Source organism: Mchenga conophoros, linkage group LG16 (genome assembly GCF_057382185.1).
Source record: "Mchenga conophoros isolate Kocher_MC1m ecotype Shallow Benthic linkage group LG16, M_conophoros_male_GT1.1, whole genome shotgun sequence".
NCBI lineage: Eukaryota > Metazoa > Chordata > Actinopteri > Cichliformes > Cichlidae > Mchenga > Mchenga conophoros.
The window spans coordinates 27,373,079-27,395,257 of NC_140541.1; the positions used below are offsets into that span (position 1 = coordinate 27,373,079).

General features: G+C 42.3%; 1 protein-coding gene across 2 annotated transcripts in view; it reads left to right on the forward strand.

Moving 5' to 3' along the window:
• The window catches only part of LOC146556968 (polyprenol dehydrogenase), a 58,583-nt gene that overhangs the window by 11,161 nt on the left and 25,243 nt on the right, over positions 1 to 22,179 (forward strand). Inside the window, exons 1-3 of one of the 2 annotated variants that reach the window (XM_085248464.1) lie at positions 9,218 to 9,412; positions 10,950 to 11,057; positions 21,480 to 21,548. In XM_085248464.1, coding sequence (XP_085104590.1) covers positions 9,307 to 9,412; positions 10,950 to 11,057; positions 21,480 to 21,548 — 283 coding nt within the window. In that variant the 5' untranslated portion in view covers positions 9,218 to 9,306. Of the gene's footprint in view, positions 1 to 9,217; positions 9,413 to 10,949; positions 11,058 to 21,479; positions 21,549 to 22,179 lie in introns of those variants that run through there. The other variant, XM_085248465.1, reaches the window with a different exon arrangement.

A 22,179-nucleotide genomic window follows, 5' to 3' on the forward strand; every position in this document is an offset into this window, starting at 1 on the left:
CCAGTATTCTTAGTTCTTTGTATTTTTGTATTTCGTTCCTTATTTTAGGCCACGTTTTCTGAGTTGCCCTCTTGTGTTGTTCCCTTAGTGTTTTCCATTCGTGGCTTTTGCCCCCTGTGTGCCCCTCTGTGTATCTGTGAGCCCTCGTCTCTCCTTATGTTTTATTCCATGTTTCCCCAGCCCACTATGCCCGTGCTCTCTCTCTCTCCTCCTGTTTGCACCTCTGTGTACTTCCTGTTTTACTTTGACAGTCTCCCGTCAGTGTTGTTTACTCCTGCCATGTCTTGTTATGTTTATCTGTGTCAGCTGTGTTCCCATGTGTGGCCACTTCCCCTGATCATCCCTCTTGTGTATTTAGTCTCTGTGTTTCATGTAGTCTGTGTTATCTCCCCTACCCCTTGTCATAGTTCCCCAGCCTCAACTAGTCCTAGTTTGTACCTTGTTTAGCCATAGTTTTCCCAGTCTATGTTCAGGTTTTCCCTCAGTTCCTTTGCTGCCTTGTTCCTTATGTTTTCGGCCCTAAATAAAGGCTCGCCTTCTGTTAAGTCCGGTTTTGTGTCCTCACCTCTGTTTGCTCTTGGGTCCTCCACTCACTCCACACGGTCTGCCCCGGCGGTCCGTGACAGTACGACGCGACCAGTATGGACCCAGCGACACAGAGAAGGGAGGTCGTTCAGACAGTGGAAGCGCTATGCTGTCAGTGGATGCAGCGTTCCGGGGAGGAGGATACGGAGGAGTTGCTTCACCCATTGCGGGTGAGCGTAACCGTGTTCCCCTGGCTGTGGGAGGCGCTACCCCCCCCTGATTTCTGATTACCTCCGCACCATCCTCCAACCCCGTCCTCAGGAGCAGGCGCCCAGCGCACGGGCCGCGTCACCACCGTTCCGCTGTCACGCAACTTCCCCATCACCGCCTCCACCATCTTGCGGCTCCGGGGTGATTAAAGTTGGCTCACTGAGACTCGGACGCAACCTGGGGTCGCTACCATCCATTCCTTCGTACACGAGCCGCTCACCCTCACCCTCGCCGTTTCGTTCGGACTTCGCTTCTCCAGCCTCCTTTCTGGCACGGATGTGGTCGGAGGATGAGGAGCCAGCCGTCACAGCTATCAATGTTGTGTCAACAGCCGCTGCTAGGAGGAAGCGGCGCCTTCGTCGCCGCCGCACGTCAGCGCAGCCAGAGTCCGGGGTGTCGTCAGAGCAGTCGCCTGGGCCGGAACCGCTGGCCGAAGCCGCCTCCGAGTCCGTGTCAGCAGTGATTTTCGGCTCTGAGGAGATGTCCCCACAAATCACTGCCCGGGACATCGCTGAACGGGAGCAGGTGGTTCTCGCGGAGCTGGAGGAGAAGCTCCGGTGGAAGCCGTGGCTGACCCCCGACTGTGAGCAAGTCTTTCGGGGAACGCGCCTCGCTCTTGGGGGCCCGCGGAGCTGCCAGGGCCTGCCCCGTTTCACTTCCCCTGCAACCGGAGCTTCCGTCACCGCGTCGCCTTCAGGGAAGAGGCGACGGCGACGTCACCGTGGCGCCACGCGGCAGCTGGCGGTTGGGGAGGGTCTCGTTTCATCTCGTGCCCCTTCCGAAATGGAGGTGAGTGACTGTGCTTTTGCTCCACGTGTCTTTTCCATGGGCGAGATCATGCCCACTGCTGAACTGCTGCCTTGCGGGCTCAGCCATAAGAGAGGCGATCGTATCAAAGAGCCAGAGTCCGTGCAAATATCTGTTTTACCGGCCAAGACTAAAGAGACTGTAAATGGACCAGCTGATAGTAATACTACGAGCAGCAAGACTGAAATTGAACAGCTAGAGAGGCCCCCCAAGGGTTGTAGAGTGTCTCAACATGAATGTTTAGCGTTTCCATGTGTGACCTGTGTTAACCACGACTCAATCACTGATGATGAGTCTGGGGGCATTCTTGTTGCTGGAAATGTGAGCAAAACTGAGCGTGACCCATTAAGTGGGGTTTCCAGGAATTGTGATGTAGAAGCTCTTCATGTGGCCGTACAAGCGCCAACAGAAACCCTGCCAGTGTCATGTAGCGAGGATGGAAGGGCTGTGTCTACCTGTTCTGAGGGTGCAGATAAGGAAATTCGATACCATGTTAATGATTTAGAGAAACCAGAGACTGTTTCCTGTGTGGCTTATATAACTGAGCCTTTTGACTCCCAGTTGAATGCGTCTGAGAATTGTGACCATGAACCCACTCTAGTTGGTGAGGACGCCACTGTGAATTCTAGGCATGGGAACTTAGACCCAGAAATTGACCCTCCTCCATTCCGTGAGGGCAGGGCACCTGTTTCCACCTCTGCCAGGAGTAATTCAGTCCAGGACCTGAGACCAGGTGGCGAACTGATAAACAGTGAGTACATGGGCACGTTAGCCAAGAAGGTGTATTGTGTGTCAGAACATGCTCGGCCTGAGACAGTCATAACTCATGCTAGAGGGTCTATGGATAACCTGGACTGTGTTCTGGATGCTGTGAGAGATAAGGAAACTGTGTTTAGCTCCACAGCGAGGGCAGCCAAGGGCAGCAGAAGCCACGTTAATGGCTTAAAAGGACAAAGTTCTGTTTCAGGTGTTGCTCCCTCAGCCACGCCCCATGAAGCTAATGATCCCAAGGCTGAGTTTGAAGTGCAGTCTACTTTGGTTTTCTGTGACATGACGAATAACATTGTATGTGTTACTGATCGTGACACTGGAAACGTACCCCTAGGCAATATTTCCGCTGGCAGCCATGTGGAGGTCGTCCATGTGACCAAGTTTTCTCACATTAAACCTGAGACAATGAACTCTGAGTTTAAAGATTCTAAGACTGTTGACTCAGGAGACATTGTGTTCTCAGAGTCTAACGCCGGTACTGTGAACATTAAAAGCGTTCACTTTCTTGACCCCTGTTTGAAGATTGCAGGTGCTAAGGACAGTTCTTCACCTGCCCTCTCAGAGCGTGGAGTTATGTCCCAGCGGTCTGTTTCGCCACAGGCTTCAGCCCAGCTAGCAGCGCAGCTCCCTGCCCAGTTCGCAGCCCGACCTGCATCTGCTGCTGGATGCCCGGGTGTGCCAGGCCGGCACCCCGCAGCGACTCCGCTGCTTCCTGCCACGCCAGCTGGAGGGCCCGAGGAGCCCGTTCAGCCTCCTGTCTCCGCTGGAGGGTCCGAGGGGCCCGTTCAGCCTCATGCCACGTCTGCTGTACCGGTTGCTTCTCGGCCTGCTAGGAATGGCGTGAGCTTTCTCTCCGCCTCAGACTGCCTTCTGCTTCAGCCGTCTCCTCCTGCTGGAGGGCCCGAGTGGCCCGTCCAGCCTCACGCCTCGTCAGCTGGAGGGCCCGAGTGGCCCGTCCAGCCTCACGCCTCGTCAGCTGGAGGGCCCGAGTCGCCCGTCCAGCCACCTTCTGCGTCTGCTGCGGCCCCGGCCTGTGCTTCGTCTGCTGCGGCCCCGGCCTGTGCTTCGTCTGCTGCGGCCACGATTGGTCCTGTGCCCACCGGGCCTCGGTCAGTATGCCTGACACTGGAGAGCCGCCATTGCCTTCCGCACGGCCGGCCTCCGGACCAGCTCTGTCACCTGTGCCACCCGCCTGGTCGGCCCCCCGACCGTGTGACCCGTGAACTCTTGTGCCTGTGGGCTCTGGGTCGGCCCCCTGAACTTTCTTCGGACTATGGTCATGTGCTCCTGTGTTTTCTGTTTGTTTTTGTTTCCCGTTCTGGTCCCTCCGTCCTGGTCCCCCGCCTCCCGCCCTGGGTGGGATGTTTTCTGTTTTTGTTTTGTTTCTCAGGTTTGGGCTGTCGGGAGCCAGCCCTTTAGGGGGGTGATGTCATGGTCCTGGGCCATGTGGGCCCAGTATTCTTAGTTCTTTGTATTTTTGTATTTCGTTCCTTATTTTAGGCCACGTTTTCTGAGTTGCCCTCTTGTGTTGTTCCCTTAGTGTTTTCCATTCGTGGCTTTTGCCCCCTGTGTGCCCCTCTGTGTATCTGTGAGCCCTCGTCTCTCCTTATGTTTTATTCCATGTTTCCCCAGCCCACTATGCCCGTGCTCTCTCTCTCTCTCTCTCCTCCTGTTTGCACCTCTGTGTACTTCCTGTTTTACTTTGACAGTCTCCCGTCAGTGTTGTTTACTCCTGCCATGTCTTATGTTTATCTGTGTCAGCTGTGTTCCCATGTGTGGCCACTTCCCCTGATCATCCCTCTTGTGTATTTAGTCTGTGTTTCATGTAGTCTGTGTCGCGTCGTCTGTGTTATCTCCCCTACCCCTTGTCATAGTTCCCCAGCCTCAACTAGTCCTAGTTTGTACCTTGTTTAGCCATAGTTTTCCCAGTCTATGTTCAGGTTTTCCCTCAGTTCCTTTGCTGCCTTGTTCCTTATGTTTTCGGCCCTAAATAAAGGCTCGCCTTCTGTTAAGTCCGGTTTTGTGTCCTCACCTCTGTTTGCTCTTGGGTCCTCCACTCACTCCACACGGTCTGCCCCGGCGGTCTGTGACAAACATGCTAAAAATGAACGATTGAACAGACAATGATTTGACCTGTGTTCCTGATTATTTAGCCATCCAGCTATGGTCATGTTGGTGATCCAGTAATGAAAACGCAAAAGATTTTAGGACACAGTCAACTTTTGAGTTATTAGTAAAGACATTGAAATGCATGTAAAACAGTGAGTGTCAATATACAAAAAAATGTTCTACATCTAATGTGAAGCCAGGTAGTTGGTATATGCTGTCTGTAGTTCCACTGCAAACAAGTGCAAAAATCTCAGGTTTCACTTTCATGTTTACAAGCTGGCCTTTGGCTTTTCTCCCCATAGAAAGCCTGTAGTGGCTACAGTTGAAGTGACACAGCTATTACCAATTCTGCCCACATAGTCTACTGCCTTTTCCCACCCATAGCTCACAGGACACATTTGGCCATCCGTGGAGGGGTTCTCCTTCTGAATGGCCTCTCCTGGGGTTTCTTCTCATTTTCCTTGTTAGTTACAATAAAAGTGTTTCTTTCAGTAAGTTTTTTCGTGTCTTCATAGGGAGCTGAGGCTGGGTTGGAAGCCCATGCTGCTGTGCCCTTTGAGACACGCTGGGCTCTACAAACAACTGCAAACAAGTGGGGTAAAGCACTAAAATCTAAACATTAAATGTTAAAGTACTGAACTCAAAGACAGGGATAGTTTAACACTTTAGAAAGTACACTTATGTGCTTCCTTGTCAAGAGATTTACAACTCTCATATTTTTCCAAGCAACATCATTTGAAGCTGGGCATAAAAGTCAATATATATTTTTACACTGTACACACTTTTTGCATATATTGAAAAAACAAATCGGTGTTAATTAGAGAAAACCTATAGATCTGAGTGCTCCAGCTCAGTTTCTAATCCTTATGCATCCTTATCACAACCTTCTATTAAAAGTTACTTTCTGCTGCTTTCTTATTCACAAAGGGCTGCCACAGCAGGTAGCATGTTTGATTTGGCAGATTTTTACATAAACCCCAAAGGGATTTGTGTCTTTTGTCTTGCTCGAATCAAACCCAGGATCCTTCACTTGTTAGGGAAACCGCTACACTACAGTCACACCTATTAACTGTGGAAAAACAGTGTGCAAAACATTGCCCCTAAAAACACACTCAGGTTTAGTATTAAATTAAGTGCACTTTCCAGTTTTACCAGAAATTTGATGTGACTGGTTCCTTCTCTCCTTTCACAAAACATGACACCAAGAACACACCAATAGAAATATGCTGTGAACTGGTCAGCAGAAGACAGACACATATTTTCTGCTATTTAAACAAACTCAAGAATAAGTATACATAGACCTGTGCTTTAGTTTGCAAGACAAGCAGTTCCCCTTGGATTTGTCTGTCTTTTTTTCTTTTTTCTGCATATACATGTACACGTGTCATTACAGGCTTTACACCCTGCAGCTCTGGATAAGTCTACGCTTTGAATCTAACCTGGATTGTCTGCCTCTCGCATGGCAAAGACTTCTGAGGAAAAGCTACAAAAGAGGCAGCTCAAAGCCAGAGAAAAAGCTAACATCAATTCACACAAGCTGTTGCACTCCGGAGCCCAAATTGCCCATGACACACCCAGAAAATTCCCTTTCTTCACAATATGACACTTCACCTCCCATCTCTCGTGGGTAGCAGTTGATCAGGAACAAATACAAGCAGGGGAGTAGAGTGTTAAGGAAGAGCGCATCGAATCAGTATATAAAAACAGTTAGGGCCATTTTCTGCTAAAAATATCCAATACCATCTTCTTACCCAGAATAAGTCTATGAAAAAAATGAAATAAAAACTGCATTTTAACTAGCACACACATGCACCACACACACACACACACACATAGACAGATCCCGCAGAGCTGATGTCAGCCTGGATTTACAAAATAAGACAAGTTGGGCTTTGCAGGCAGCCAGTGGTTGTCATCAAGACTAGGTGACTGTTAGTTGGAGCTATTTTGATGCTGTTCACATGTTATTTGCTTCACACACCCTCCTGTCACGTATTGTTCCCAACATGTCTCGCGTGCGTTCAAACGTATGTGGGAATTTTTGTGCGCGTGTGCGACTGTGTATTCATGTGTCTGCCTGATTTCCCATCATCCCAAATAATCATCCCACAGTCATGCGTGAGATGCGATTTCCGTTAAACAATAGCAGGCCGGCTCGCCTTACTGACCCACAACCTCTCAGGCTGCGGGTGAACAAACACTCGTATGTGTGCACAACTCATCCTCTCAGCTTGAATTCACAGCAGCACATGCACTTTTGACTACACACACAGCCTCCGAAGCTCAGCCTCCATCAGGGTAGTGGTGATGACACAGTTTCTTTATGTTGATGCTCATTTAACTGCCTTCCTGAGCTGACTTTAATAACCGAGGCCAACTGCATGTCACTGCAGCAGTAGCCTTAACCACTGCATACTGGGCAAGAAGCGAACAAATACTAATGATTTTCCTGCCAAGAGGGGAAAAAAGGGAAGTTATTGTGAATGCCCCAGACCTGTCTTTAACACAAATGGTTGTAATTTTATTGAAATGAGGGACAGACTGGTTGGCCTACTTTGAGTGCCAGTGATGATTCAGCTCACACTGTTAGCCTGTTCGTCACTGTAGTAGGTAATCTGTTCAGATGTGTAGATTATAGATGAAAATGGGCAGTCATTTATGTTTTTAAAGAAACTTTAATTTCACCTTTTGGGACAACCACTCAATCCTGGGTGGTATTTGTCAGTCAGGTGTCAATCAAATACTACACTTTTTCTAACAAATTGAAGATATTGCTGAAAATGGAGCTGCCAGGCAGGAGGAAAACAGGAAGACCACAAAGAAGATCCGTGGATAGTGAAGGAGGACATCCTGAGGGTTAGTGGGGGCAGAGGAGGATTTTCAGTTCAATTCAGTTCAATAAATTTTAATTATATAGCGCCAAATCACAAGAACGGTCGCATCAGGGTACATAATACTGTAAGGTAAAGACTCTAATATATACAATATTTCCCACCCCCCACCCCCAACAAACAGACAATCCCCTATGAGCAAGCACTTTGGTGACAATGGCAAGGAAAAACTCCCTTTTAACAGGAAGAAACCGTCGGCAGAACCAGGCTCAGGGAGGGGCAGCCATCTGCCACGACAGGGTGGGGATGAGGATGCTAGGGATCGGGTGAGATGGAAGCAGATGATCCAATGTGGAGACTTTGAAAAGGAGAGGCCAGAAAAAGAAAAAGAACACATGAGGTTTTCAATATCGCTGCATTTTACTGTTGTGGTCACACTGGAGCCAGGCTTGAGGAAAAAAAATCAGACAAATAAAGAATGATTAAAGGTTAAGAATAAATAAAAACAAGAGTAAATAAAAACATTTTGCAAGAAATTAACCTCCAGTTTTCACCTAACTATTTGGGATATTATAAGAATGTTTGAAAAAACCCATAAGGGAATTGTGGGGTTAATTTACACCATAATAGAATGAAGTTGCCATTGTTGAACCATGTATGAAACACTTATTTAGAAGAATGAAGGTGCAGAAAAGTCTAAATGTAATACCCCTCTGAGGTCACGGGGTCTCGGGAGGATACATTTATTTTTTAAACTTTAATCTTTTGTCTCAGACAAAAAAAAGTCTCAAGGAATCATTTATTTAAGCTTTAATAATTCATTATGTCATCATGCTTTGTGTCGTTGTCCTCTATATTTGATAGCTGCTTAAATAAGTTGGTGCTTGTGACCTCTAAGTATCACACAAACTCAGAATCACTGTACTCCATAGTGGCAGATGACACAAAATGTCGGTGAAACTCATCCGATAATGTCTGAAAATATCTTCTTGACATTTGATTCTCTGAGCCCAGTGAAATGGCCAAAGATGTTCAGTATCTGCTGTAAGCAGGGGGTATTGGTCCTGATTAGAAGTCATGGGGTGTCACACAAAAGTGCCAGTAGCTTATCTCTAGAAGTGGAAAAATAATTTCTCTGAAGCTGTAATCCTCACTATCATGATAGGTGCTATAAATATTTATGAGAAATTATGATGACTAATTTATTAAATCATAAATTCATACAGCCTGTTAGTGTGCAGCCAACTTCAGTTATATCATAGTTTGTCACCTATCTAAAATAAATAAAATACCATATTTTGATTCTTTTTTAGTTAGTGCAATCAGGATTTTCACAGCTGAATTCCTACATTTCACCATCACAGCAGCCGCAAATAAAAGTAGGCTGGTGTGGAATCAAGCGATCCCTTGGGAAGAAAAACTGACAGGCAGACCAGAATTCACTGTTAGTTCAGACTAACCCTGCTCTAGAAACTTGTTCTTTTAAGTGTAACTTGGGAAATTATGGATAAGACTACTATGTGTCATCCCTCAGTTGATTTTTGTCGCGTGTGACCTGGCTGGCAGCAGTTAATCAGGGAGTCAGTGAGCTGAAGGGTGCAATATGCTGGATCTACAGATAAGGATCATACGGCACATCAAGCAGCCAAGGAGCAGCGAGGAGAACGTGTCCCCTCCATCATACACTTATTTCAGCTTTACAGCCATGTGACAGATGACTTTAAGGGATCATGATTTCAAATAGCGGCTCTACGGGGAAAAATCTTTTGAAAAGTCAAGATTTTAAAAATAGATATGTCAGGGAATTGTTAGTCGTCTAATTTAGTAATCTAAAAATGGAACATGAGTTGTTAGAAGATGTGTTAAGGAAGGAAGCGATGTTGGACAACTTCATATTGGAACGCGTCCCACAGACGTAACTGCGTTGTGGTGGTTTGCTCTGCCTCTGCACTGACGGCTCTTTCGGATACCAGCGTTACACATCCTCGCAGAGATGTTGTCTGCTTTTTGGTGTCATCTTCTGCCAGCTATAAAGCTTTACCTGCTTGGTTTAAAGGTGCTTTTGCTTCAACTGCTAAACGGACCTTTGAGGCTGCCAGGTCGGTTTAACTTTAGCTTACGTTAGTTTGACAAGTTGTAATTCAGTTGTAAGTGACAGCACGGGCAACCAAGTTGTAACCATGAACGTGGGTGCATTATAGTCAGCACGGGTTATCATTGTTCATTAGTACATGTAGCGGTCATTTACTATGTTGCACTTGCACATGTTAACACGATGCTAGCTATGTTAGCTAGTTTGTGTTAAGCTCAAAACATTAGCGAAAAAAATGATCATCTGTCGTCTTGTTTTTGCCGAATTCAGCCGAATAATTAACGATTGCGTAGAACATCAACGTGTCCTTTCCAAAGTTTCTACGATTGCCACCAAGCTTTGTGAGGTTAAATGTGCACTTTTCATAATGCTGTCTGGGCTAGTTCGCTCGTCGCCCAGAGACAGCGCAACTTAATTTTGTTGCAGACACCTGGTTAACTACACCAAAACTATAACCATGTTTTTATTTTAGGATTATTATTATTATTATTATTATCTTACTGAAATAAAAACTAAAAAGAGACGTCAGAAATAATCCAAACTGAAATTATATTGCTAACTTAGAAAAATAACTAGAATAATTTTTTTTTAAAAAAATACATTGTTTTTTAAAAAAGAATTTATTTATCTAATTTATTTTTGTTCTTTTTCAATGTGGTTAACATAAGCTCGGGAGGCACTGGTGCAATGATTTATTCAGACTGAGCTTTCTGAATGAGTTCTGAAAACTTATTGCTCTGGATAAATACTGCTCACTGCACAATAAATAAAAGCTAACACTGAAACCATTAAAATTTACTTAAAACTGAACATTTTTAAAAACTCAAACTAAACTGCAAAGTGCCAGAATTGTGATACAAACCTGATGTTTTAGTGATACAGCATATGCAGACCCTTCTTTGCAGTCAGTTTCACCTAGCAAGAAACAGCAACCTCCAGAAACCACTGCCGACCAATCCAGAAATACATATTTTTCCCCAGCATCTAGTGGTTGTATCACATCCAATGTGGCAGACTCTTCCAGTCTTCTTGAAAATTGACAGGAAAGGGTATAGGAAGAACTCATGTGTTCTCTGGAATATGAACTGTAACTACATAATATATCATATGTTACTAGGGGAGTATAAGGTGAACAATATCTGCTGTCAGTTGTTTTCTGATATTTAACTCTGTTAATTTGAGTGTTATATCAGTGTTTCGTGTTTCTGATTAAAATAAATCAAAATCTGATGGCTTTCACACATTTCATAAAATGCTTTTTTTTTTTTAATTTATTGAACTTTTCTTCTATTTTGCATTTAATTAAGGTCCCTTTCTGTTATTATTTTGTTGCTACTGAACCCATAAAGTAACTTTAGTAATGAAAGAAAGTAAAGAAAACTTGTTATTCAGTACAATGGAAATAAAAAGAAAAAAATTCTACAAAAAGCCCATGTGTTTTTTACTGAGTTGTCATCTATAGAAACATCAACCTGTCCTGAAGAAGCTTCCTTATCAAGTGACTTTCTCTTTGATATCTTTGTCTCCTCTTCTGCTTCTGCCAGTGATGCCCAGACAAGATGGCAACGTTGCCATAGTGACAGGAGGAGGCAGGGGAATTGGTTATGAAGTAGCTCGCCACTTGGTCAGACTCGGGGCACATGTTATCATAGGTACTGTATGAAGCACGTCAACACTGATATGCAAACAGCACAAACACACATGATTTCCCTATAGGCTGGCTTGTTCACATACATAAACATTAACTGCACAAATAGCTATAAGAGATGTGGCCTAATACTGGAGAAAGTAAGACAAAAAAAATGATGTTTCAAAAGATTCACACTCCTTTAAAAATTCTGATCGCTTTCTCTGTTGGTCCTTGATTTTTTTCATTTTGAAAATTATTTTCTTCTTTACACTTTATGAACTTTGTCAGGCCCAAAACTTGGAATACTGTATGTCACATTACATATGCCTCAGCTTTCCAGAATCTCTATTACAATGCAGGAACAAATACCCAATGTATTAACCTCTGTTAATATCTGTTAAAACATGCACCAATATCAGTTCCTTTGATAAGTGCTTTTAGTTTACATATCACACAATTACACAAAAAGTACATTGTGTGTAGGGTGTGTAGCTGTGTGCAACAACAAACTGGATAGGTCCGTCTGCAGGTGGAAAAGTGCTGGCACGATAACCCTGTCTAACCACATAAGATGGTGAGAATACTGTAGTCACCGCTAAACAGACTTTAATTAGTTTTTAAATTGCTGTGCAGCACAAATGTAGGGTGAACGTAAAAGTCTAGAGCAGTGAATCCAAATGGACTCACCATTTGTTAGATTGAGGTAAGGTATGCTAATGGATGGGATGATACACATACTAGGTCCAGCTGCTGCAAATGAGCTGTCAAAGTGTCGTCACCTTGCATTCCAATCAAAAGAAGAACCGATGACAGATATGACTACAAGAGCACTTTGAAAGTTTGGTTTGCCCTTTGGTGTACTTTGGGCAACAAAAAATAGTTTGAAAATGACTGGTGTAGAGGAGGAAATGTCAGTATTTTTTAGTTGAGTCTCTGTTAATCCTGGCAAATTCTGAACAAGGCACCGCAGTGATAGCAAAGGATTATATTGACTTTTAGCAAGTACCACATATTGATTTCAGCATAACATATTCTACTGTGGACCACAAACTGCATATACATACTGAGATTGCATACATGGCTGTTGCACATGAATCAATTAGAGGCAAATATGCATGTGTGTAAGTTGAAAATATTTAAGTTTCCATCTCCAAAAGTTGATTCTGTTCATCTGGAACAGAATCAACTTTTGGGGATTTACTTTCCTGGATGATTGAGAATGCATCAAGACGATTTAAGTTTCCACAAAAAATCTGTCTCGCATTGTGTTGCAAAAGCCTCCTGGCTAATAATCTCTCACAGACTGGATTTTCTTCATTCCACAGAAAATCAGAAAAGGAGAACTAGCCAATTGTCAGCTGTGTCATTTAACTTAATTTTTATAGTGAAAAGTAGGAGACTAAGAAAAATAAGCAAATTTACAGAAAGTCTGGGTATGTTCTGAGAATATCTTAGTATTTGAGCCCAGTTAGAAGTTTGTTGTTCTCAAATGAAACTTTGCTTAACCTTTGGTCTGAAAACAGAAGGACAGACATTATGGTCAGTGTTCTGTCTTCACCATTATCCCAAAGCACCAGTGAAGCTGAATGATGAGGTGTCCATGATAACATAAAATCTATTATAGACTGATCAAACCACAGCTGTATAATACCCAAGGCATCCTCTGTTTGTCTACCTAAAAGCGTACTGTTGTCAGAAACCCTCTTGACACCTCATTGATTCATGCTAAGGGTTGGAATAGCTTCAAAACAGTTTGTTTTCATCATTAGGAAATGTGTGTGATTCTTCACTGTGAGGAGATTTAAAGACTTTCAGAGCTTCACTGGGATTAAAGGGCTGTTATCAAATTGGGTGTTAAAATGCAAATTCAAGGATTATGACAGGCCTTTTTGCATAAACAAGGTCTGCTATTGTTCCATTATTCATTTAGCTATATTTATCGTGGGAAGGTAAATGCAGTAAAACCAAATGTTAAAAAATGAAATGCTTCACGTTACAGCTTCTTTAAATGTTCTATGTAAAAATGTATTTCATGCAAAAAATACAAAAGTGAATTTGAACGTGTAGGCAAGGCAAAATATGCAAAAGAATGTAATTCCAGAAGTAGTTTGTTTAACTGAATATAGTTTAACATAACAAATGATGTGCGTTGTTCTAATTTTAGCTACCATCAAAGGTTTGGGGGAAAATACAGATAAAGGCTGTGAGATAATAGCAATTTAGAAGTCTGTGTATTTATGTGTACTCTATATAAGTAATCAATTCCAGGTTTTCTATCATGTGGCATGTCTCTTTTTTTCATTTCATGTGCCACATGTCCCATGCCACTCCTGCTCTACCTGCCTAGAACCACTTGCTAGAGCAGTGATTCCCAAATTTTTTCGCTAGGCCTCCCTTTGTTTTAGAAGAACCCCCCCCCCCACCAGACACACACACATACACACACACAAACGCATCCTCCAACTACACACACATTTCAAACCTCAAACCTTTTGTAAACAATTAAACAAATACGAGAAAACTGCAATAAGTTACGGGCAGCAATAGATCAGGCTATTAACTCTTTTATGCTACGTCCACACCTACACGAGTATTTTTGATTCCCCCAGCTTTTAGCAGGTTTTTCTATGCGTTTGGGCCTTTCGTCCACGCGTAAACGGCATGAATAACTGAAATCAGAGATTTTTAAAAACTCCTGTCAGGTTGGAGATTTTCGAAAACTCTGTTTTTGCGTTCACATGTAGACGAGGAATACAGAGTTCGTCACGCAACATTTCACATCGCGCGTGCTCCCGACGCAAGGAAAACAAATTCTGCAGGGGAGACCTACCTTGGCACTTGTGCAGGTGAAGCCAAAGGGAAGATATGCTTCACCATATTTTCTAGTCTTTGGCTTGGAAGGAAGCTGGTTTGGAAACAAATTTGGTGATGCTTCATCTTCTGCTTTGCGTTTGTGTGGGAGCCCCGTCAAAAACCTCTCCATTATCTTGGCAGTGTCCAAGCATTCTTTTTAAAAAAAAAATCATACCGTGACCCCCCCACAATGGCTCTGAAGACGTTTGCACTAGTTCAGAGTTTTTCTGACTATGGAGCACAAGAAAGGCAGCTAACTCAAGTGATGAAATAGTGTTCTGTCTGTACTTAACAGACCAATTTTAAATAGTACTTTTAGGCACTTTGTTAGTAGCAGCCATTCTCATTTCTTTAATTGAAATCATGAAAAAATCCCAAAGATAATTGTTTCACAAGCATAAAACAGTATTTTTGCAACAAGGCAATTCGCAAAAAATCTTTAGCCAAAAACTTGGCATATTTTGGCATGGACTTCAATGTGTTCTTAAATAAAATGTGTAAACTGCGCAAGTTGAGGACAGATGGAAAAAATGGCAGTCCTTAAAAGGTATTTAAAGCAGATAAACTGTTTCTTAAAATCATGTCTCAAGACCTGAAACAGGAACTGAGAGATTAGTTCTTTTTCTAACTTCGCTCGGTGTTTCACTATGGGAATCGCCTCGGCGTACGAGGGGGCGGAGCCCTGAGCACGGCTCGACAGGTCTGTCATAGACAGACGTGGTGTCATTGGAGCTTCCGTAGTTGGTCACGCCGAGGCGATTCCCATAGTGAAACACCTCACTCTGTTATCAAAGAACCAGGGATTACGTTAAGTAACCCAACGTTCAGTTCATCTACTCTTTGCTGAAGCCTCATCAGAAATGGTCTCGTGGAAGGATGGCTGTCAAGAAGCAGGGAAACAGGGAGAAAAGGCTGACGTATACTAAATTACACAAAAACTACAGGACCAAAAAAACAATAAGTGAGTTTTATGGAGTATTAAATCTATATTTTACATTTTCTGATTTAAATTGTCATCAGTACATATGAAGGAGGTCAGGAGGGATGTCCAACTGTCAATGTCTACAGTTATCGGTAAAACACAGTGGAGATGCTGTTATGGTTTAAGGCTGCATTTCAGCCGTGGTGTTCGAGATCTTTTTAAAATCTATCTAATTATAAATATAGGAAAGACTTCGATCAACCATGCAGTACCATCTGGAAATAGTCAGATTAGCAGCTGCTTTATTTTTCATCATAATTATGATTGCAAACAGACTATCAATGTGGGAAACAGATATCTGCATAAATACAATGGAACACTATAAGTCATGGTTTGGAATCCAGAGCCTGGACCTCAACATTATTGAAGCAGTGTGGGAATGTCTTGACAGAATGTTATGGGGTTCGATTTCAACTCACTCTTCAAAGACTGGTCATAAATCATGAAATTATTTAGTTGAATTGGTGCTTTTTTCTTTCTTTTTTACATTTAAAACCTATATTAGGTGCCGAAGTTAAGCACATTGGAGATGCCATGCACAGAACAGCAAAATCTTCTAGGGTGAGACTACATTTTCTATTCTGTCCACGAGTTTAAAAACTTTGAAGAAAACTCTGCTTTATTCATTCAGAGTGTATAGCGCAACGTCAATGTCAGAGTATCCTTGGAGACGGTTTGAGCAGAACATAAATTAGATGTGAGCGCCATGTGTGTGGGATTACACTCACAAAATCAATCATACCAGAACTCGGATAAGTGTCTGTTGTAGTTCCAGACAATCCTATGTGTACCGAAGTTGATCCCACAGCTGATGACTGAGTGTATCTCCATTTCAAATATGCCAATTCTTTGAGGTAATTCATGAAGTGAGAGTATTTATGGTAAAGTGGATCCCTCTCTAGTTATGTAGTGGATGCATATTTCAGGTGGAGTGGTAGCATAGTATCTGTGTGAAGACAGTTAATGGCTTAAGCCTTTGAACTGTCAAACACCGGAGTTGGGTATTAAAAGCATGCACTTGTGCTTAAAATACATTTCACTAGGTATTGGATTAAAATGATGCGGTCCAGAGCATTTTTTAAGATAAGATAATGAAATTTAAATTAATCTTTGCCATGGAAGACTTTGCTTCTTGGAAAGGTTTTTATAATTTCTTTATAGTTGGAGGAGGTGGTTGAAACGGATGACTTATAGCGAAATACAGTGGGGCAAAAAAGTATTTAGTCAGCCACCGATTGTGCAAGTTCCCCCACTTAAAATGATGACAGAGGTCAGTAATTTGCACCAGAGGTACACTTCAACTGTGAGAGACAGAATGTGAAAAAAAAAAATCCATGAATTCACATGGTAGGATTTGTAAAGAATTTATTCGTAAATCAGGGTGGAAAATAAGTATTTGGTCACCTCAAACAAGGAAAATCTCTGGCTCTCACAGACCTGTAACGTCTTCTGTAAGAAGCTTTTCTGTCCCCCACTCGTTACCTGTATGAATGGCACCTGTTTGAACTCATCATCTGTATAAAAGACACCTGTCCACAGCCTCAAACAGTCAGACTCCAAACTCCGCCATGGCCAAGACCAAAGAGCTTTCGAAGGACACCAGGAAAAGTATTGTAGACCTGCACCAGACTGGGAAGAGTGAATCTACAATAGGCAAGCAGCTTGGTGTGAAAAAATCAACTGTGGGAGCAATCATCAGAAAATGGAAGACATACAAGACCACTGATAATCTCCCTCGATCTGGGGCTCCACGCAAGATCTCATCCCGTGGGGTCAAAATGATCATGAGAACGGTGAGCAAAGATCCCAGAACCACACGGGGGGACCTGGTGAATGACCTGCAGAGAGCTGGGACCAAAGTAACAAAGGTCACCATCAGTAACACACTACAACGGCAGGGAATCAAATCCCGCAGTGCCAGACGTGTTCCGCTGCTGAAGCCAGTGCATGTCCAGGCCCGTCTGAAGTTTGCCAGAGAGCACATGGATGATACAGCAGAGGATTGGGAGAATGTCATGTGGTCAGATGAAACCAAAGTAGAACTTTTTGGTATAAACTCAACTCGTCGTGTTTGGAGGAAGAAGAATACTGAGTTGCATCCCAAGAACACCATACCTACTGTGAAGCATGGGGGTGGAAACATCATGCTATGGGGCTGTTTTTCTGCCAAGGGGACAGGACGACTGATCCGTGTTAAGGACAGAATGAATGGGGCCATGTATCGTGAGATTTTGAGCCAAAACCTCCTTCCATCAGTGAGAACTTTGAAGATGAAACGAGGCTGGGTCTTCCAACATGACAATAATCCAAAACACACCGCCCGGGCAACAAAGGAGTGGCTCCGTAAGAAGCATTTGAAAGTCCTGGAGTGGCCTAGCCAGTCTCCAGACCTCAACCCCATAGAAAATCTGTGGCGGGAGTTGAAAGTCCGTGTTGCTCGGCGACAGCCCCAAAACATCACTGCTCTCGAGAAGATCTGCATGGAGGAATGGGCCAAAATACCAGCTACTGTGTGTGCAAACCTGGTAAAGACCTATAGTAAACGTTTGACCTCTGCTATTGCCAACAAAGGTTATGTTACAAAGTATTGAGTTGTATTTTTGTTATTGACCAAATACTTATTTTCCACCCTGATTCACGAATAAATTCTTTACAAATCCTACCATGTGGATTCATGGATTTTTTTTTTCACATTCTGTTTCTCACAGTTGAAGTGTACCTCTGGTGCAAATTACTGACCTCTGTCATCATTTTAGGTGGGGGAACTTGCACAATCGGTGGCTGACTAAATACTTTTTTGCCCCACTGTATATCGAATAGAATAACTGATTAAAGCAGACTGAAGGTTTTGATACCACTGTGCCGGCAACAAAGACAAAATCTGGCTCATACGTAGCACATGATGCACAAATCAATTTGCAGGTTAAACAAATAAAATATTTTACTCTGTCTCCCCAAGTACGCTCATTCCCAACTACTAATTTGTCTGAACTGCAGCTCAGAATAACAGTTTCGTATACCAGGATTAGATGCAGCCTCTGTACTGTGAGCCATTTTACCGTCTCTCATTTTATTGACACCTATCCTACCTTTAAGTGAGAAATCCTTTTGTGATTGGCTGTTACTCACTAACAGAAGGTTTGAATGGCAGGTGAATGGAGCCACTTGAATTGCCGCTTAAATCCAGAGCTGTCTGCCTGAGGTGACATATTAAGGTTAATCCTTCTCTGTATCATCATACAGATCCAAGAGCAGAAGAAAGGAAAACTTGGAAACTGAGCATTTAAAGCAGCATAAAGCCTGAGCTTGTCACAGTACTGGGTCGTGTGACCCAGTGTTTGAGTTTTTATGTTTCTTTTGTATTCATTCGTGTTCTAGTTTAACTCATCTAGTTAATTTCTAGGTTGCTGTTTAGTCCTTTGTTTCTTAGTTGTTTATGTCATCTCCCCTGTACTAAGCGTCCCTGGTTCGTGTGTCTACCTGTCATGCTTCATGTCTGTGTGGTTCTTGTTATCAGGTTTGCATCATGTCTAAGTCTCCATGTTTCCTGTTTTACTTTGAAAGAGTCCGGTGTTCCTTGCTTATTGTATTTAGTTTCACTTCCCCTGTCCTGTCATTAGGTTCATGTGTGTCAGCTGTTCTCCCTCATGTGTTTCCACTTCCCCTAATCATCCCTGTGGGTATTTAGTCTCTGTGTTTCAGTCAGTCTTTGTCGCGTCGTCTGTGTAACCTTCCCAGTTATGGCTCGTCATAGTCGTCACCGTTCTCATAGTCACAGTCATAGAATTAGTTTTCGAAGTTTCATAGCTTTATCACAGTTTCATAGTCTTGTATAGTGTTCAGTGTCATAGGTTTTCACAGTCAGTTTAGTTGTCTTGCCAGCACTCGTCTTAGCTTTTGTTTTGCCCTCTGTTCAGCCATAATAAAGGCTCACCTTTTGTTAAAGTCATGTTACGTCTCCTTGCCTGTGTCTGCTCTTGGGCACTGCTCTAACACACCGGCGCACCGTGCCGTGACAGAGCTTTGACTAACAAGTATTTTTAGTTTATGCTGTGATTAAGCGTCTGTACATCCATTCCCAATTCAAAAAAAGAGTATTGGTTAGAATTTCATCAAACTTGTTGCTATCCAGATTGTCCTCCACAGTGTCTCTGAGATTTACAAAATGGACCATAATTTTTATTAAGTTTGACCCAAATTGAGTGACTGAGCCCATAAACTCAGCAGAAAAGCTTGTGTCAGAAAGCTGTTTTTCTATAGAGTTCTATAGGATGACAAGTCTGTATAACCACAGGTGTTGCTCCTTGGAGGCCATTAAATAAATTACAGATTTAAAGCACTTCCACATTGGTTTCAGTTTTCAGACCCAGACTCTATGTCCATCTTTTATAATGTTTATGGGGAAAGCACAACAGGTCCCCATGCATGCATGAGATTGTCAGTAGTTGGCAGTTTACGGTTAACTATTATTCCAGGTCTTGCTCAGTTTATCCATTTGTTGAGTTGCAGCAAGAATATGTCTGTGAATTAATTAGGTTACTTTTTCAACTCTCATCCCAAAATATTTAGTAGGCAAACTATTTCCTTGGGGCACGTCTTTTAATCAGTAGCTATTTTAAAGAAGAGCTTTGTCCAGAAGCAGTTGTGAAGAGATGTGTATTCAATTATATGCAGCGTTCTTAGTGAGTGTTGGCAAATGGGCAGAGAAGCCTGCTAGAGGGGCACTAGTGCGTTTGGAAAAAAAAAATCTGTTTGTGTGAGATCAGGCTGTTCCTGTCCTGAATGTGAGTGTTTGTGGCACGTCACTCAGAGAAGCTGCATCCTTCAGCCCTGCCTGAACAGCGGTGCATCAGGGTAAATGATGCTGTGCCCTTGAAAAGGTCTATGTGATAATCCAAGATAAGTGTGTCTATGTGTGTGAGCAAAGCGGAAATGAGCGTGTGCAAATAGGCTATTTGTGTGTACAAGTTTGTGTGTGTCTAGTCATCCGGCTACATCTAACGATAGCAACAGTCATCTTTTTAACACCGTGGAAATTGAATTGAGCTAAATGACAGGACATTAAGTTCCTTAATTTACCCTACGTTCGGCATAGGGTGTGTGGTAGATTATTTTTATGAAAGAGCTGTTACAGCCCCTTGCTCCTGTTGCACTGTGAAAGGAAAATGACTTTAACTATGATAGGAGCATATCATGGACTTTTTCACTGTGAGAACTGGTGTATTAAAATGATATTGTTCATATGGGGATAATATATTTATTACAATGATCTTAGAAGGCAGCACATGATATGTAGCTCTCTGCATATTTTGTCTTGTGCTGCTGGAGCATGTAAATTAATCTGAACAGTGCATTCAATATGGAACCAAAATAGAGAGCTGTGGATCAGTGTGTTTAAAGGTCTTGTGTTTATGAGTTTATAACTCAGATCTGATGTTGTAGATGGTATTACACGCCATTTTCAGTTGTCACTGAGCACTGTATGAATCTCATTTTCCCCCACTAAGTATAATAAAACAGGTAGGATGCTTAACAAATTTATTAGACCAGCTGTCATAGAACAAGAAAACACAAATTTTTTCAAAGAAAGAAATATTCAGAACACAAAATGACGTGATTGTTTATCAGGCAAATAACAAACCCAGTTTTCATTTTTTGCTTAAATTTGAGGCAGACTGGAATTCTCTGACAAGTCAGAAATTAGTCAAGCATAGCATTCATATACTAAAACTAATTTTGGTGTTCAGGAATGCAAGTAAATTACTGTAATTTGGCATCTTAAGCAAAAATTAATAATATGCATCACTATATTTTCTGCTATTTTTTGTAAAACACTGAATTGGAAAATTCCTGAATAACAAGAATGAGGAGCTTGTGCATCCTGGTTGATAAATCATTGCAGAAACGTTGTAGAAACTTTGGGGCAGCTGTGGTATAAACATTATATTGGATTGTGGTCTAATAAATTCCTTAAGCACCATATTTTACCCATTTATTTTGCTTCTACCAAATAGCTTTTTAAAATATGCGGCACTCTGATATTTCTTCTGATATTTTTGGGATCAAAATACTTATTATTATAAAAGTGTGCTCCCCACTTTCCTGTCTGGCTATGCTGCCTGGATCCAGTGATGGTGCAAAAAAGTATCTTTTGACTGATTTCATATTCAGAATGTTGCTGTTTGACTTTGCAAGCATTAAAAGATTTTAGCCAAAGAAAAATCACATTTTTTAAGGTAGTTTTTCTTTGGCTAAAATCTCTTTGGTGAAGTGTCCTCATATAGCTTGTTTGAAGTTAGATGGTACTTTCATAATAACTCATGCTTTTAATAATATTATACTTTCTTTACAGGCTTGCATTTAAAGTCTTTACTGAAAAAGTAGATGTATTGAATCAGAAGCCTTGTTAATTTTCCTAATTTCTGAAGGGCTAAATTTTTGCACTGAGTGTTCTTTCATTCGAAGAACCTTTCTTGGAAATGTGTTTTTATAAGATGAAAGACTGACAAAAAAAAGGAAACCTGTATTTTTTTTTATAAAAAGCCTCCAAGGTCTCGTCATATATTGTATTCATTTGTGTGTGTTTGTGTGTGTTTCCTTCTCTTTGAGGTGGGAGAGATGAGCAGGAGGGTCTTGCAGCTGTCAGAAGGATCTGTGAACACTACAAAGAGGCCAAAGGTAACATTGCAAACATTAAACGCATGCACACGCAGGCAGACACACGCATGCGTACGCACAAATGTTGTTGTTTTAGCAAGCCGCTGTTTGAAGATAAAGGAAAGAGCTGCTGTAGTCTGCCCCGTAGGCTTTTTTCCAGTCTTTACCAAACATACACACATGATTTCACAGTTGCAGGTAAACCTGAACACACACAACCGCACATACATACAGTGTCAGGAGTGTTGTAGATCCACTGTAATGAACATGAGGAGGAAAATGATGCAAAAGGATGTGAAGATAATGATAAAAAGTGCTAAATCATTAGCTGTACCAGCTTTTTTTTCTAAATAAAATAGGAAAAAAGAATCAGGAGGTGGAAGAAGATGGGAAACACAGAGGTGGTGATGAAAATGGGAAGAGACAAATAATAGTAGAGATATATCACTTCATCGACAACAGCTTACAGGGTTCTCTTTTTAAATCCCATGTTGAGAAATTGATTCGGCTGACCTTCACATCACCATAAATTCCACTATAGTGCCGTGACTAAGAAGACTGTACGAAATAGCCTTGAGATTTTACCACCTCGTAAGGTGCGTCAGTTGCTGTTTTATTAAAGAGGTGTTCCAAGATTGGTACGCTTGCAAAA